The following is a 15,932-nucleotide window of genomic DNA, read 5'->3' as shown; positions in this document are numbered from 1 at the left end:
GTTTAGATTAATGTAGAACTAATTTCACATCTCCATTTCATAGGTTTAATCAACCAAAAGTCATTTAAAGATGAAGTCTCATGTTATTAGCATTCGGGATAAGACATTTTAAAATTTTCAAATAAAAGAATTGCTAAAAATAACAACCTGCTATCTGTTAAAGGCTATGTAGATTTTACCACTAAAATATGAATCATAATAAATAAGAAGTGGTTACTTTAATAGCTCTGCTTGCTAATCTCTTCATTGTGAAATTTCCTCTGGAAATTTCCTCTAGAAAAAGATTAACGTTCAGTCTCTATTTTTTATTAGGAAACATTTGTGTTTGTGTGTGTAATAATCAGTATTTTTTCCGCTTTAGTGCTAGTGTTGTTTTACAGTCGGGAAACCAAAATAAATAAAACATAAAGAATTATTTTCCAACCACAGGTCCCAAAAGATACTGCCAGTCGAACTTGTGAGCTTTTAATTCAAGACCTCCCTAATATTTTTTGTTAAATGAACTCCTTCCAACATAAATGGTAAAACATGAGAAAAAAGGATAAAATTATGCTGGATTTGGGGTTGGGGGTTTCTTTTGAACAGGAATAAATTGTGTATAAACAAAGACATATGGATTAAGAGACTAATAAGAACATCAAAATACCTTACACCTGTGTGTAGCTTTGTACTTTTCAAAACACTGTCGCATTTAATACTGCAAGGTGAGACCAGTGTCTCCTTCACTCTCTAGGCCTCTGACTCTGTACCTGTAAAATGAAGGACCTAAACTACATCACATGTAAAATCCCTCCAGACCCTGCAATCTATAAAAAGATGTCTCATAACTTCTTGCTGTTTACTCTATCACCTGTTTTAATTTTTGTACAAGGCCATTTTGTAATCTAGTGACTTATGTTTTTTCGTTTTGTTTTGTTTTTTAAGATTTTTTTTGATGTGGACCATTTTTAAAGTCTTTATTGAATTTGTTACAATATTGCTTCTGTTTTATGTTTTGGTTTTTCGGCCACTAGGCACATGGGATCTTAGCTCCCTGACCAGGGATCGAAGCCGCACCCCCTGCATTGGAAGGCGAAGTCTTAACCACTGAACCGCCAGGGAAGTCCCTAGTGATTTATGTTTAATGGGGAATGTGTAATCTATTTCACATAATTGTTCTGAGGAGTGAAGAAATCAAGAATGGTGATGTCAAATACGGGATATCTCATATCTTGTACCCATGGCTGACCTGACCTTGCTAGTCAATTATGGCATGCTTTCTTTGGAGAACTGAACACCCAGCCTCAGAATCATTCTTAACCCAGTGCTCAAGGCAGTCAGTGCCAGCTGATGGGAGTCAGCTTATTCTCAAGTTTGCTATTTCTTTTATGTCTTTCTTTTGGCAATCCTTTTAATTACGTCTGTTTTTGCCACATCATGTGTTTACAATTATATTAGTAGGTCAAATACTGTTTTCACTTTCATGTAGAATGACTATGTTTTAATATGTCAGCCAAAGTTGGGTTATCTACAAAATGATGATAATTCTCTTCACCGGTTTGTTGGTCTAGAATTTACAAAGCCCTTTCACTTTCTTCATCTCACTGATTTTCTCAACACTCTGAGATGGAAAGCTGATATTATCATCTGCATTTTACAGATAAGGAAATGGATTCACAGAAGTTCAGTGACTTTTCCAAAGTCCTGTACAACAAAAGCAGCTGATACTCAAGTCCAAGTCTCCTTTTTCCCCATCTTGTGTACTTCCTGCTTCACCAGGCTATTACAAAGCAACCTGGGGAAATTCCCATATGCCCGACTGGCCTCTGGGGTGTCCTCTTCGATGGCCTTTGAAGTGCAGAGTTGAGCCTTTCCACAGGCCAATGAACAAAGGGTAAACTGTCATTTGGGGAAGTGAGACCTAGGAGAAGAAATTTCCTGGCACATTAGTTGTGCTAAAGAAATGTCAGTTGGGGCTTCCCTGGTGGCACAGTGGTTGAGAGTCCGCCTCCCGATGCAGGGGATGCGGGTTCGTGCCCCGGTCCGGGAAGATCCCACAGGCCGCGGAGCGGCTGGGCCCGTGAGCCAAGGTCGCTGGGCCTGCGCGTCCGCGTCCGGAGCCTGTGCTCCACAATGGGAGAGGCCACAGCAGTGAGAGGCCCGCATACCGCAAAAAAAAAAAAAAAGAAATGTCAGTTGATTGAAGGGATGAGTTTGTGAGTAAGTTCCTCTGGTGTTTGTAGAGCCAGGCAGTCTTGGACCTGTTTCTGCTATGGGCCTCCCCATAACAGGCAAAGAGAAGGTAAGGTGACTGGTCTTGTTTGTTTCCCCCAGTCAACTAGAGAGAGAGGTTCCAGATGAGGGGCTTTGGCGTCTGTTCTCAGCTAGCAAGAGACACTGCCTCCAAGATCACAGTTCTTGATCTAATCTTGTTTTATACCTCTCCCTCACTTCCCCTGCAGTGGAGTTGATACGGCTACTTAAAGAGATGGTGCCTTGAAAATGTAAGTTTTGATATATATGAAAAGTAAAGCCTTAACCCTAACGATATTTGTGTACCTCTTTGTTTTTACTCAACGATTGGTCCTTTTTTTTTTGGTTAAGTTTAATGATACCCAGTGTTGGCACTCGAATACCCTGTTGGTGGGAATTTGGCAAAAGTTTTGAGGGATTTATCTTTCAAAATTAAGACTTCGCATAGTCTGACTCACCAGTTCCATAGTTAGAAATGTGAGATATATATTTTTTTCCCAAAGAAAAAAATATTTTTTCAGAAAAATATTTTTCAAAAATATATAAATTTCAAAAGATTACCAAGATACACGGACACGAGCAATACAAGATCTTCACTGAGCAAACTGGAAACTAAATGTCCCACTATAAAATATTGTCTAAATATTTATAATGCAAGGATACATTCTAAAACTATGCAATTATTTAAAGAATAAGGTAGATTTGTATGTGCTGATATGAAAGTATCTCTAAGATATATCATTAGAGGTTAAAAGCAAGGTGAAGACCAGAATGGACCACCGTAGTGCGAATGAAAAAAGGATGCATTTGTATACGTATAACTTTGTTGCTTAGGATGAACAAGTAACTTAATAATGAATACTTTTAGGACTGATGTGCGGGCAAATGGAGGGTGGCTTATTTTTATGTATACTTCTTGCTACTGTTAGTTTTTTTTTTTTATAAAGCATTGACATAGGCTATCCAGATGTTGCAATGATGGAGTGTTTTCTTTCTCTTTTTAAAATATTTTGAAACTAATAATAACCTCACACTTTGAAAATGTTTAAACCCTTAATATTAATATAGAAAAATGTTAATTGCAGTATTGTTAATATTTGCAAAATATTAGAAACAACCTAAGCATCCAAGAAGGGAATTTGCTAAATTATGGCACACTTTTATGTTGGATTTAGGCAATTACTGAAATCATCTTCTGGAGATGATTCTGGAGACTATTCCAGGGCATAGGTAAATACCTCTGATATTTAAAGGAAAAAAATAAAGCCTTATAAAGCAGTGTGAATCTGATAACTTTAAACTAAGCACTAGTATCTAAGTCATATACGTCCCAGAGCATTCTGAAAGTCAATAACAGTAATTTTCCTATATTTCAGATCAGAGGAGGGGTCATACGATCTTTTTCATTCGGAAGTCCTATAGTGGGCAAACTGTATTTGCACAACTTTATTTTCTCCACGAACCATTTGGATGGCTAGTTCAAAGGCTGTTGGTTTAATTAAATCTTTAGTATTTTTTTCCTGATGCTTCTTAATGTAACCACCAATCTGCACCATCTGTACGCACCTTTTCTTTCCACCAAAAATAAGACCCTCATAATGGGATGTACCTTCAACCTTCCTTAAACACTCAAGAACAATGGTGCTTTGTGGAACAAGTTGCCCTTCTCCCAAACTGTGGATGTCAGTGGAAGAACCCAGGAGATTTTTAGATGAGTTTGGAGGCTGGGAGTGCTTGATGGGGTGCAGGGAGCCAGTATAGCAAGTGACTGCCTCCCAGCCACTTCTGAGAAGGGGAAAGACCCTCTTCAACTATTTCTTCCTTCCTTCTTCTGCCTCTGCTCTCCTCTCCTAACTCAGTGCCGTGGTCCTGCTGAGAGAGGTGGGACAATCGTTCCAGTATTTTCTTTGTTCCCACCTCACCTCAAAAACTGGGACAGCAAGCACGAAGGTACCTTACCCATTCCTGTCCTGAACTCTCCACCAGTGAATCTCGGAACTGTCCAGCAGGTAGTACTCCTCGTTGCGTTGTAGCGTGAGCTCCTGTGGGTCATTCGTTTGGTAGTCATACAAGGCAATGACCAAGGTTTCTTCAGGTTCTCGAAGTAACTGCTGGAGGAGGGACACAATAAAATCAAGCAAAGATGCAGAAAGGAGGTAAACTGTGGAACGAGGTCAGCAAGTTCCCAAGCTGTAGCTTGCTCTTGGACCTATGCCAGGCCAGACAGACACCGGTTCCTACAGACCATTGTGGGTATTTGCTGTGGCCATTTGCCTGCCTAGTTGGCTTTCTTTATGAGTTAGGCTTATGGTGCTGAATAGGACACAAAGACATTCAATACCTGGAGTTCATTCTCTCTCCCATTCTATGTGGTAAATTCTGACCCCAGTGAATTCCCAGTGGCTGTGCTTTTCACAAAAGTCTGCTTGTTTCTTTCCTTGAACCATGTCACAATTCACAGCCTCTCTGCTAGAAGCATCACATTGTTCGCAAAGGGGATGAAGTCAACACTAAATCGTTCAGTCCATATGCTTTTCTGATTTTATTTGTGGGCTTGTCCTGATCCATAGAATCATAGACTACTGGAGCTGGAGTGCCTCTGAGAGATCATTTGATCCATTCTTTTGTTTAGAATAGGGAAACTGAGGCCCAGATGGAGAAATGGATGTGGCCAAGTTTAGCAATTGAATTAGCCTTATGCTTTCTCTACTATATCATGTGGGACCCCTTGTTCCTCTTGTGGGCTGCCTTGCCTATGTCTCTACTTTTCAGTGTGTTTCTTAGGAAGAGATATTGAGATGTGAAGAGGAGACTGTAAACAATCACAAGGGTTCAGGGTGGGCACACCTGCTACAGGTTGGCAGACTTTGTGAGACAGCAAACATGGGAAGAGATTGAGATTACTGGCTAGAATGAGATTTGGTGATGGGAAATCATAAGTTCTCTGAGTACATTGAAGCAATCGGTGGCATAAACATCCTGGAGATTAAAAAAAAATTGTCATACTGATACAGTGTGTCATCCCAGCTGAGCCCAGATTGGAATTTGAAGTCAAGATTATCTGTGGAGCTCGTGAGGTGATATATTTGGAACTACAGATAAGAGTTGTTGGGCCTGAGGCTTTCACCCTAAGAGCCAGAGGAGGAAGGAGTTGTTCAAGGGCAACTGAAGATAAAGAAAGGATATGGTATGGTATTCATCTCATTATAGGCCCAACTGATTAATTATTATCAAGAGAAAGATCAGAGCAGGGTTCTCAAACCATGTGGAACCTTTCCATAGGGGGCATTTTGGACATCTATGGCAGTGTTTCAAAGGTCACAAAGGTTGAGGTGTGCTACTAGCATTGAATGGGAGAGGGTCAAGGATGCAAAACTCTCTGCAGCATCCCACATCCTGTACAACTTTTCAATGTCCTGTTAGACTTTCACGTGGTGAGCAGCCTGCTTACAGCAATAATGTACAATGACACTCTGAGCCTAGATCCTACTTCAGCCCTACGAAGTACTTGGTTTCCTAGGAGTACAACCACCCTTTACATTGAGGGAATATTACACTTTATTTAGTTCAGAACTTGACCAAGAGTTGTTTGCCATTTTGGAAAATCGTATCACAGATGGTAATACTAGTTTTGAGTCACTGATACTACATTCCTGTATCAGTTGCATTTGAGCTGCCAAATCCAACAGGATTCAAATACAGGTGCATTTTATTTTATTACGTTGTCCAGTATAGTCATGCCCCAATATTTGTATATAAAAACATATATGGGGACTTCCTTGGTGGCATAGTGGTTAAGAATCCTCCTGCCAATGCAGGGGACATGGGTTCGATCCCTGTTCCGGGAAGATCCCACATGCCACGGAGCAACTAAGCCTGTGCGCCACAGCTACTGAGCCCACGTGCCTAGAGTCCGTGCTCTGCAACAAGAGCAGCCACCGCAATGAGAAGCCTGCGCGCCACAACGAAGAGCAGCTCCCGCTCTCCGCAACTAGAGAAAGTCTGCACGTAGCAACGAAGACCCAATGCAGCCAAAAATAAATAAATAAATTTATTTTAGAAAAAATCAATAAAAGTATAGCTTCTCCAGATGCCATCACTCATTAGAAGACAGAAGATGAAGGTGAAGGGAGAAGTGAATTCAAGTAATCCAAGATAAAAGAAATGTTACTGTGGATTTAGACGTATGGTTGAAGCTACAGCTATGATTCCAAAAGCCCTGTGGTTGGAGTGCTAGAGCAGTATAGAGGCTTCTCCTCCAAGAAATCTGAGAAGCCAAGTGGTGGCGTCCAAGGGGAGATGGATAGGCCCTGTTTTCTGACTTCCACCTTCACTGATAGTGCAAACCAGACAGGAGCAAACCAGTCTAAGGTGCAGAAGTGCGGGTTTAGGTGGGACTGTGGGGGGAACCCCCGACAAGCCAGGGCAGGGGGATTCCAAACCATGTTTTCCAGGGTGATCGTGAAATATTCTTTAGAAGATGAATGAAATAAAAAGAGGGAGAGCTCATTTTCTGCTACAATTTCAGTCCACTTCTTTCCTGTTGTGAGGAAGGGGGCTGACGACAAATCTGAAAGCCAGCCCGCTTTTGAGCGACGTAGAACTTCCCTTATGGGGAAGCTGCCAGTCTTTGAAATGTCACCATACTGGCTGGAGGGAAAAAGCGGAGCTCATTCTTCAGGAAGAAGCATGAGGAAGCTGAATCAGTAGGTTCTAGAATAAAGGGCAATTACTCAGATGTGGATATCGGTGCTGATGTTACCATAAAGTGAGGGCTTAGGTTGATTTTTCTCCTTTTTTTTTTTTTTTTGTCTTCTTAACTAAATAGCTTCCCCAGAGTTGACTTGATATCACCTAAGTCTTGTAAGTCAGTACATTAGACCGATGTGTCTCAAACTCCAGTGTGCCTCAGGATCACCTGGAAGTTTATTAAAATGCAGATTACTGGGCTCCTCCCCTAGAATTTTGCATGTAGTAAGTCTGGGGTGGGGCCTGAGAATTTGCATTTCTAACAAGCTCCCAGGTGATGCGGATGCTGCTGGTCCCTGGACCACACTTTGAGAACCACCACGCGAGTTCAAGACCACCACACCAGAAACTGCATCCTACTAGCCTGACTACTAAGTTACTGAATGGCTTTGGGAGAACCTCTCATGGGACTTGCTTTCCCAAGCTTTCACACGCGAATAAAACTATAACCCCCTGAAGTGGCTAGAGAAGATAGTGAGTTTCGAAATAGCTGGTAAAAGTGTGGATGTGCTTTGAAGAATAAAAGGTATTCTCAGATGTATGCTTCCAAAATGATTGTATGTCAAAGGGTGGGGTAAATACACATTTTATATAGCTGTGAGCTGTTATTATGCCCCAACCTAGTCAGGTGCCTGGCTGCACACTTTGTTACCAATAAGTGTTTGCCGAGTGAAGGCAGTGGGGTGAAGATCTGGTGGCTTTTACCTGGACACACCCACGAGACAATTCAGGCCCGAGAAACCCATGGTGTTGAGTTCAGCTGCATCACCACAAATCTGCTGCATCTGCCTAGCATTTGAGAAACCTGGGCAGATGGGAAACACCAGAGCTGTAGCCCGTGGCGCCGCCAGCCCACCGCGCCCGGACCTCGTGCTCTCACTCACCCTGTTGTCTTCAGGAGTAGGAGGAAGAGGCTTCTTTGAAGCTGAAACGAGAAAAACAGAAAAAGAAAATGAGCATGAAACCGAATGTGCCCAACTAAAGGTGAGCGGCAGGGGGCTTTTCAGAGAAAAGGGGCCCCAAAGAGAACAGCAGGAGGGGAGGATGAGACACGGGGCCTGGGTTTTTTCTCTTTCAGCCTGCTCGTTCCCAATCTTGTTTTCCAGGAGACACCAGAGACTTCCAGAAGCCAATATCTGGGCCCCTCTTCCTGTATCCCCAGGAAAAGCCTCGCCCAAAGGGGCTGACGTCGGTTCTCAGTGTGTGTCCTTCCCAGTGGGCATGGAGCCTTCCACGAAGGCTCCTCCACCTGTTAAACCAAGACTTGGAATTGGTGACTCAGGGGGACAGTGACTCACTGGTTTCCTGATGCCCCTGTGGGCTTGAGCAGGGGGTGGGTGAGGTGAGAGGTCATCGCGCTGCTCGTTGAGAGGGCTGGAATCCACTTTCAGTTACTTATCTTAAGGACTCCGAGTATTTGTTCTTGCTGACTCCCCCAGACAACACCCCAATACCCCGCTCTGTTTATCTCTGTGTCTCCATGGCTCCTTCTCTCTGTGTCTCTTTCTTCTTTCCTCCTTTCTCTTCTCTTCTTTCTCTCCCTTTCCCTCTCTCTTCCCTTTCATCTCTCCATCTGTGTCTCTCAGCATTTGTCCTTTGAGGCACTAAAAAAGGTCAAGCCTGGAATCAACGGACCTGAGTTGTGTGTCTGTGTGTCTGGGAGGATGTGTGATATGGGAGGCAGTGCCCAGGCTTCTGCTCAGTTCAAGGACTTCTTTAACAATTAGAGGTAAACAGGGAGTGGGCTGCATCTACAGGCGGCAAGCGCCTCATCTCTGCAGGGGGTTGACTTGGAGGTGGGCAGCCTGTGTCAGGGATGTAGTAAGAAGGGATTCACACATTGACACTGGAGCCCAACCCTTGTGCTAACTCCTTAAGCAAGGGCAGGATTGGGTATTGGGTGTGCAGTTAACAGAGAAGGAGACATACATAATAGGAAACATGGTTCCTATTCGGCACTCAGCTTGGAGCCAGGAGCCAGGTGTCCTAACCCCAGGTCCACCACACACAAGCTGTGTGGACTTGAGCCCGTTCCAGCCCTGAGCATTCTGTGCCTGGTCTCTCTTTCTTCTTCCTCTGGCCTTGCTCTTGCCTTTCTTCCTCCCTCTCTGGGTGAAGTTCATATGTGGTGCGATCGGGGCCAGTTCTGGTTGCAGACGTTAAGTGCTGCTGTGCGTTGGGTATAGCAGAGTCTGTTTAAAACTCAACCACCTCTGCTACTTCCCAGACAGACACACACATACTATCTCGGCTTCAGATTCTTCTGTCCACAAATGAGAAAGGCTCGGAGACACAATTACCATTTATTGCAAGCTCACTAAGTGCCTGCAGCTGTGCTAAGAGTTTTCCCCACCCACACTGAGTCTCCCAGCACCCCCACAAAGTAGCTACTTATTCTCATAATCCCCATTTTACAGATGAGGAGACAGGCACAGAGACTCAGAAAGGTTAAGTAACATATACGAAGTCACAGAGCAAGGACGTGAGGGGGCTGGGACTCACACCAGGTGTTTCTCATCCTGAAGCCCTGTGCTCTTAGACCCTGCTTGGTACATGTGCCCAACACTGGAAATTCTACAAGCCTTCACTCAGAGTAGATGATCATGTGCTACGTGCCCAGTGCAGTGTGCTTCTTCGAAAGTCTGCTCTCGATTCTGTCAAAACTATGGTGCATGACGTTATTTAAACCAAGTCAGAAGAAGGGGAAGTGAGGACAGGCTCAGATGAGGAGATGGTGGTAGACTGCAACTCAAAAGCAGGAGCAGCAGCAGGGTGCAGTGGTTAGACCCTGGCTTCATGTGGGGAGGAAATACTGTCTGCCTTGGATAGGAACAGCCGCTACATGCATGGTGGAAATTGCAAAACAGAAACATAGTTTCAAAGAATTTCAGAATTGGAAATGGGCTTAGAGAATATTTCATCTTAGGACCCCTAAAACTTCCCCTTCCATTTTAGAGATGAGGATATTAGGGTCCTTTATGGCAAAGTGACCCATCCAAGGACCTACAGCAAGGTGCTGGCAGGAATTTGGAGACCACTCTGGCCTCGGAAAGAGCTTTCAATCACTGAGGCAAGCCCACACCATCCTGTTCTTGTGGTTGATTCCACTTATATAAAACCTTCCACTTCTTTTTCGTGAGATACTAACCTTCATGAGGATGGTCCACAGGGCTAATGCAGGGGATCACTGACCTCTAAAACTAGGTAGATATTCTTCTGGGCCAAGGGAGTGGTAACCTTGAACTTTCTCTCCCAAGGTAGAGGGTGAGAAGTAGTTGTTTTAAAAGTGGCACTAGGGGGCTTCCCTGGTGGTGCAGTGGTTGAGGGTCCGCCTGCCGATGCGGGGGACGCAGGTTCGTGCCCCGGTCCGGGAAGATCCCACATGCCGCGGAGTGGCTGGGCCCATGAGCCATGGCCGCTGAGCCTGCGCGTCCGGAGCCTGTGCTCCGCAATGGTAGGGGCCACAACAGTGAGAGGCCCGCGTACCGCAAAAAAAAAAAAAAAAAAAAAGTGACACTAAGAGGGGCTGCAACTCAGGAAGCCGCAGAAAACCCAGCCACGTTTTACATTTAGCACATCCGCCTTGGGCTGTCAATCTGAGGTATTAGGTTTTAGTGCAAAAAAGGAACTGATTGATGAGAAAAGTTAAGTACGGTAAGAGAGGTTGAGAGGAGAGGGCTATGGAAGCAAACAGTCCACATGATCCGTCATTCCTAGTCAACAATGGCTTTGCAGAGCACCTCCTCGCTGTATGACCTTGAGCATGTTGAAGTCCTCAAGCCTCCTCTTTCTTTAACATCATACCATCTACCCCAGATGGTTATGAGGAATGAGAGTGTAATGTACGTAAAAGTGCATCAGAGTGGAGTTGCCCTTCACTGGGGGTTCAGGTCCCAAAGTCATCACATAAGATAAAATCGAGGTGCACTCCGATCTCTAGGACCTGGGTCTTTGACCTCAAAGGCCAAAACCCAATATCTTTTGTTTTTGCTGTGCAGTTAGGCTGTGGCCTCCTTTTCTCTGAGACTGTGGAGGTCAAGGGCAAGTAAGTAGAGGTGGGGAGAAGCCACACTGTAAAATGAGCGGTTGTTTCGGTTTTACTTTCTTCCCCCTCCAAGTGTATAGAATTCAACTTGTGTGATTGAACACGTGTGATATGATGCCACTGTAATAGATAATACTATGTATCTCTAGGGCTGTCTCTACAACTTCAGATTTGAGTAGACTGTGGCAATCAAATTTCCTAACTTGAAGGTATAGTGGTGCTATTCAAACTTTACTGTGCACACAGATCTCCTGGGGATCTTATCTTGTTAAAATACAAATTCTTATCCAGTAAACCTAGGAGGGGGCCTAGTATTTGCATTTCTAACTAGCTTCCAGGTGATGTTGATGCCGCTGGTCTAAGAACCACACTTTGAGTAGCAAGGAGTTAAAAAGATATCGGCCTTGAGATGAAAAAACATCAACAGGGCTTCCCTGGTGGCGCAGTGGTTGGGAGTCCGCCTGCCGATGCAGGGGACACGGGTTCGTGCCCCGGTCCAGGAGGATCCCACATGCCGCAGAGCGGCTGGGCCCGTGAGCCATGGTCGCTGAGCCTGCGCGTCTGGAGCCTGTGCTCCGTGGCGGGAGAGGCCACAACAGTGAGAGGCCCGCGTACCACAAAAAACAAACAAAAAAAACATCAACAGACTGATGGTAGAGGCGGATGATTGCCTTCTGAAAATTTTGAAATTGTGGACTTTTGCATTCAATCCTGGACACCCCTGGTGATGGGAAGCAAAGAGCCTTTCCTTCCTACTAGTAGAGAGGCCAGTCACTGTACGAAGAAGAAAGGGAATTCATAGTCACTTACCATTCTTGGTGGGATCATACTGGGCACAGCCCACAGCAAGCTTCTCCAGTTGAGCACAGCATCTCCATCTCCCGTCCATCCAGAAATTAGGATGATACTTGGGCACCAAACTGTTGTTATTTCTGGTTTCTGAAAGGGGTTGGCACCGGCAGAAGAGTTATTTCCAGGTCGGTCTATCAAGGGCCACCAACTTTATAATTCCTTGAGATTGACCCTGCTGTGTGAGCTTGCATGAGTATTGCCTAGAATAGTCAGAAAAATGGCCTTTTTTCTGGGCATATACATCTACGGAGGAGTGCATATTGAATCTAGGCATCAGCAGATCCGGATTCTTATCCGGCTCTGCCTTGAGTTAGTTGTGTGTCCTCAGGTTGGGCAAAACCCTCATCAGAGCCCCAGTTCCCACTGTGCCGTGATGTTGTTAGACTGGGACCATGGGCCCCACACAAGTGCCTTAGGGAACTTAGGGAAGGCTGAATAGGTAGGATTCTCACCACTCCATTTCTCCCACCTTCAACTATAGCAACTTTGCTTTTATCCTTTCTAGATTTGTGGCTTTAAAGTCAGATTTTGGTATAGGAAAAAAGAGGCTTTCCTCCTAAGGAAAAAAAAAAGTAAAAAAAAAACAGAGGACTAGACAGATGATCTCTAATGCTTCTTTCAGCTTTAACATCCTGTGAGTAAAACCCCTCCACCGAGGTAGAGCGGCCAATGAGCATAGTTGGGGCCCTTTTGGTTACTTCGTACTTTAGGGTTTGTTCTCTGCCCGTTGACTGTTAAACTTGAGAGCCCTTCCCAGTTTATCTGGCACGTGCCGTTTGGGACTCACAACAACCTTGGAAGAAGATAAGACTTGTATGTTTAGTCTCATTTTTCAGATAGAGGCATCGTGGCTCCCGAGATTTCAAATGGCTTGCCTACCCTCAGTCCCCACAGCTACTTAGATTAATATTTGAACCCAGTTCTCCTGCAAATCCAGGGCTTCAGGCTAAATGACAATAAAATAATATTAAATAATAATAATAGTAGGATGGATTGAGTGCTTTCTTTGGGTATGATTCCAAGTCATGTCCTAACACTTTTTTTTTTAACATCTTTATTGGCGTATAATTGCTTTACAATGGTGTGTTAGTTTCTGCTTTATAACAAAGTGAATCAATGTCCTAACACTTTTAATTCTCACAATAACCCTATGACTGCCTGTTTCTAGTCAGAATTTATAGCTGAGGAAATGGAGACACTGAAAAGTCAAGGAATTTGCCCAAGGTCACACACTAATAGTTGGCAGAGCTGGAATTTTCTCCTTAGCAGCCTGGCTCCACAGCTCATGTTCATAAACGCTGTGCTGGTTCTGATTATGCTGTCGGGAAGGCGAGTCCTAAGAAGTACCCTTACAATGATCTGAAAACCTTTAAGGCTAGTTGACATTTGTTGGGTTCTGACTATGGACCTGGATAGTCCCAAGGGCCTTACTCTTAGCAGCTCTGGAGGCAGGTGCTTTTGAAAAAATTTATTTATTAAAGTATAGTTGGGACTTCCCAGGTGGCGCAGTGGTTAAGAATCCTCCTGCCAACGCGTGGGACACGGGTTCGAGCCCTGGTCCGGGAAGCTCCCACATGCGGCGGAGCAACTAAGCCCGTGTGCCACAGCTACTGAAGCCTGTGCACCTAGAGCCCGTGCTCCTCAACAAGAGAAGCTACTGCAATGAGCAGCCCTTGCACAGCAACAAAGAGTAGCCCCCGCTCGCTGCAACTAGAGAAAGCCTGCATGTAGCAACGAAGACCCAACGCAGCCAAAAATAAATAAATAAATAAATTTATTAAAAAAAAGTATAGTTGACTTACGATATTAGTTTCAGGTGCACAAGATAGTGATTCAGTGTTTTTGTAGATTACATACCATACAAAGTTATTATAAAATAGTGACTATATTCCCTGTGCTGTACATTACATTCCTGTGACTTATTTATTTTATGACTGGTAGTTTGTACCTCTTAATCCCCTTCTTTTTTTTGCCTCTCCTCCCACCCCTCTCTGCTCTGGAGACTGCTAGTTTGTTCTCCGTTTATGTGAGTCTGTTTCTGTTTTGTTATATTCATTTGTTTTATTTTTTAGATTCCACATATAAGTGAAAACATACAGCATTTGTCTTTCTCTGTCTGACTTATTCTACTTAGCATAATACCAGGAGGCAGGTACTATTATTTTTATTCCCTCCTCCTCCCCTTGTTAAAAACAGATGGAGAAACTGAAGCACAGAGCAGTTGAGGAAGTTGCCCAAGCACACGTGGCTAGTGAGTGGCAGAGCCAGGATTCAAACCCAGGTCATCTAACTCAAGGGCCCATGCTCTTATTCTTCATACTATACGAGGGGTCAGCAGACTTTTTCTTAAAAGACTAGGTAGTAAATATTTTAGGTTTTGCTCACCAGCAGGCACAACTGATATATTATGGAGGTATTTACATAACCCTTTTAAATAGAACCATTAAAAAAAATGTAAAAACATCCTTATCTCAGACCTTTACAAAAGCAGGTGGCAGAGAGGATTTGCCTGACCCTGTACTATACTGGTTGTTACCCAAGTTGAAAACGTGGGACCCTCCACCAGCACCAAAAGGGAGAAATGTTTGACCATCAGCTGCCCTTTAGTCTATCACGGAACTCAAGCCTTCTAGAGGATCTAGGCATCTCAGGGATTCAATTGCACAGGAGGTTCATTACCTTCTTTAAGGGCCAGCACCCAGCGCTGCCGGCTCTCACGATCTGGAGCAAACACATACAGGAGGTAGTTGTCATGCACAACCTGGAAACACACACACACAGTTCAAGGTGAACAATGCAGCCAGAGGTGTATGACTGACAGCAGGCCCACCTGGCTTACTGGGCCAAGAGTGGGGTCTCAAGTTGTCATCAAAGGCAAACATTCGGGTAATTTAAGGACTAGTGTCCTTTTTATCCAGGAGTTTGGATGCTGTGGAGATACAGGGTGAAACTCCACAGCTCATCTTCGAATACATGTCACCAGTATGCCATCACTAAATTCAAATCGCTGGAGAAAAGAGTTCTCCACTTACCTAGACAGGACGTTTACTTCTCATATTAATTTTTCAGTGATTAAAAAAAATTCTGGCATATGAAAGAGTAAGATATTAGATGATAAATATATAATCGAGATTTTTAAAACTTCTTAATTTGAAATAAGACACCCAAGAATTTCCAAAGATAGTACAGAGTTCCTGTATACTTTTCACCCACTTTTCTCCAATGATAACATCTTACATAACATAGTATGTTTTTAAAACCAGGAAATTGACATTGAGCAAATACTATTAATGTACTACACATCTTTGAATTTCACCAGGCTTTTTTTTTTTTTTCCATGCACTCATTTGTAATTGGAATTTTAATGATGGGAAAAATATGTGTTATTCCTTTTACTTTTGGTACTAAAAATTCCAAGTTGTGGAGGTCATATTTCTAGTAGGAAAAAAGTCCTTTTTTATGCCACATTAAAAAGTGGAATATTAACTCCTCAGATTGGTAAACATGAACAGTACCCTAGGATGTGCAAGAAGATATCCACTCTTTCAGAACCATAAATGTCAAGAGTGGTAACGAGATTTAGATGATGTCATGACCTAAAGACTAAATATACTCTCCACCAGCTCTGTCCAATAGAACTTTCTGCAGTGATGGAAATGTTCTAAAATCTCTGCTGTCCAATAAATTAGCCACTAGCCAAGTGTGGCTATTGAAGGTGTGAAAAGTTTATTCATTGAATGTGGCTTAGTGTGACTCAGGAGCTGATTAATATTGTGTAATTTAAATTAATTTACATTTAAATGTAAACATCTGCATGTGGCTACTGGCTACTGTATTGGACAGCACAACTCCATATAGTTCTCAGATTATAAAATCTGAGTCTTTTTACTCCAGGACCTCCAAGCAATTTATAACCAAGTATTGTAATCTGTTGTCCCAAGTCATGAGTAAACCACCCTTATGGAATATTAGGCTTGGGACCCTTGATAGCTTTTTTCCTCCCCCCAGGAGTAGAGTACTTAGGACTTTCCTTGAGGTGGGGAAGACATGAGGG

At 43.5% G+C, this 15,932-nt stretch overlaps 1 protein-coding gene across 3 annotated transcripts in view; it reads right to left on the bottom strand.

The window, feature by feature from the left end:
• The window catches only part of ITK (IL2 inducible T cell kinase), a gene marked incomplete at its 5' end in the record, with an annotated part of 79,208 nt that overhangs the window by 43,493 nt on the left and 19,783 nt on the right, over positions 1–15,932 (bottom strand). For 2 of the 3 annotated variants that reach the window (XR_013827606.1, XM_079916838.1), the window contains 4 exons: positions 4,192–4,340; positions 7,866–7,906; positions 11,837–11,965; positions 14,558–14,639. Coding sequence is in view for 2 of the 3 variants with exons in the window: in XM_079916838.1 (XP_079772964.1) it covers positions 4,192–4,340; positions 7,866–7,906; positions 11,837–11,965; positions 14,558–14,639 (401 nt within the window). Of the gene's footprint in view, positions 1–4,191; positions 4,341–7,837; positions 7,907–11,836; positions 11,966–14,557; positions 14,640–15,932 lie in introns of all 3 variants that reach the window. The other variant, XM_079916839.1, reaches the window with a different exon arrangement.

Source organism: Stenella coeruleoalba, assembly GCF_951394435.1.
Source record: "Stenella coeruleoalba genome assembly, chromosome: 3".
Taxonomy (NCBI): Eukaryota; Metazoa; Chordata; class Mammalia; order Artiodactyla; family Delphinidae; genus Stenella; species Stenella coeruleoalba.
This window is presented reverse-complemented; position numbering and strand designations above follow the sequence as displayed.